At 39.0% G+C, this 1,773-nt stretch overlaps 1 protein-coding gene across 9 annotated transcripts in view; it reads right to left on the reverse strand.

Moving 5' to 3' along the window:
- Nucleotides 1-1,773, reverse strand: part of ADGRG2 (adhesion G protein-coupled receptor G2) — a 65,451-nt gene that overhangs the window by 42,360 nt on the left and 21,318 nt on the right. Inside the window, exon 1 of one of the 9 annotated variants that reach the window (XM_027903608.1) lies at nt 1,617-1,766. The exons of the other annotated variants lie outside the window; for them this stretch is intronic. Coding sequence (XP_027759409.1) covers nt 1,617-1,764 — 148 coding nt within the window. The 5' untranslated portion in view covers nt 1,765-1,766. Of the gene's footprint in view, nt 1-1,616; nt 1,767-1,773 lie in introns of those variants that run through there. 9 annotated transcript variants of the gene reach the window in all.

Below are 1,773 nucleotides of genomic sequence, written 5' to 3' on the forward strand. Positions count from 1 at the left end.
AAAAAAAAAAAGCCAGTGAGCTTCTCTTTGAAATGCATTTAATCTCCCAAGTTATCTAGAGGAGATAACTTATATGTGGCAGTAGAGATGGTCTCTGCACTGAAACAAGCCCCTGTCAGCAGTTTCACTGAGTAGCAGAGCTTTGGAAACCATGCATCTTACACACTCACTAGAGAGCTCTTGCAGATAGACAAAACATTCCACAAGCCACTAAATCATGAATTCTAAAATCATTAATCAGTTGGGGCTGGAGTTGGGCATTGCCTAACCAAGCTGCCCTGTGATGCTCAAGGGAGCTCTGTATTCAGGGCAGAAGATGCTGGAACCGAAAATAAGGAGGTTGTCCTTCCTATGTACCAATGAAAGAGAATCAGATGCTCCACTCCACACTATCCAGACATATCTCTCTCAAGTTTTCTTCGTAGAAAACTTTTCTCTGGTAGCCAGAACATTCCCCCTTTCAGTTTTAGTACTGTGTTCCTTCAAACACGTTCACACATGAATAAAAGAATTCTTTCTTCAGCTCCTTTTTCAAATCACACAACCCAACAAAGATGTGCTCCCAACTACAGTGTCAGGGCCAGCAGAGGCATTTCATTCCTTACAAACCAGTGCTAGGGGCATTATCCATGAGTCCTGGTTTGTTGGACAGATTGCTTTCTCTCCCAGAAAAAGAAATCTGTTGATCTCATTTTAATGCCCTTACTAAGACACTTTGAATCCACCCAGTCAGGCAGTGGTTATAAGATTACACAGCTAAAAGATATTTTGAATCTGCATGAAATAGATAGGTACAGTTTTTAAGGATAAAGGTGATGAAGACTAAGACCAGTGCCACAGTTTAACTGAAACATGGATGCTATATAAAAATATTAGAAAACAATAATTGAACCAGTCACCTTAAAATCTTTTAGGAGATATCATTTACTACAATTGATAAACTGGATCCCACCAAAGCTTGATTCAAGTTTGTCTTCCTTGCCAACAGATAGGCTAGCAAGAGCTAAAAACAGGGTTATTCTCTTGATTGAACTCAATTTCTCTGAAAAAAAATTCTTGGTTTGGTTTAAAGATTTTCATGGTTCTTTTCCAGGGAAGAAAAGAATTTTGAGAAATGTGTGAGAAACCATTTGATCATTTTAATAAAGGAGACATTACTGATAAAGAAGAAGCCTCCAGTAATTTTTACAGATGTAGACCATACCAGCTGAAAATGGTGTAATGTGCCAGAGAAGCAGCAAAAAGTTACACTCGTTGAAATTCTGGCCCAGCAAATGGGCACAATAAGGATCAGCAATGCTTTCCTCTGTATTTATTGACTGTACAGAAGGTGTGTAAATTAATTAAGATGACATTGATACATGTTTGGGTTGCATGCATCCTGCTCTCATATTACATGGACAGTAGATAGACACAAAAGTGGAAGCAAATTGAAAGTTTGTAAAGAACTGCTGCTGTGCTTCTTCATTTGGACAAAAGCTAGCAAAAGCCACAGGTCTTCACATGTTCTCATTAAGAATTTAGCTAGGAATGATTAATAGATTGAGACTTCGTAAAATCTGGAAGAGAAACTTTTGACTAAACCACTATTTCAAAAGCAATGCAATGGTACTTACCACATGGCAAAGAGTTATCCTCTTCTACTGCCGTGGTATAGGTCCAATCCTCCTTTCTCCAGCCTATAACACCACTATCCTGGCAGTCCTCAGATTGGGTTATATTTGCCTTGTCCCACATTCTGAACATGTACAGTTCCCCACTCATACCCTGGTG

Source organism: Empidonax traillii, unplaced genomic scaffold, assembly GCF_003031625.1.
Source record: "Empidonax traillii isolate 1590-97213 ecotype Southwest subspecies unplaced genomic scaffold, ASM303162v1 scaffold985:size400688, whole genome shotgun sequence".
In the NCBI taxonomy this organism is placed as follows: Eukaryota; Metazoa; Chordata; class Aves; order Passeriformes; family Tyrannidae; genus Empidonax; species Empidonax traillii.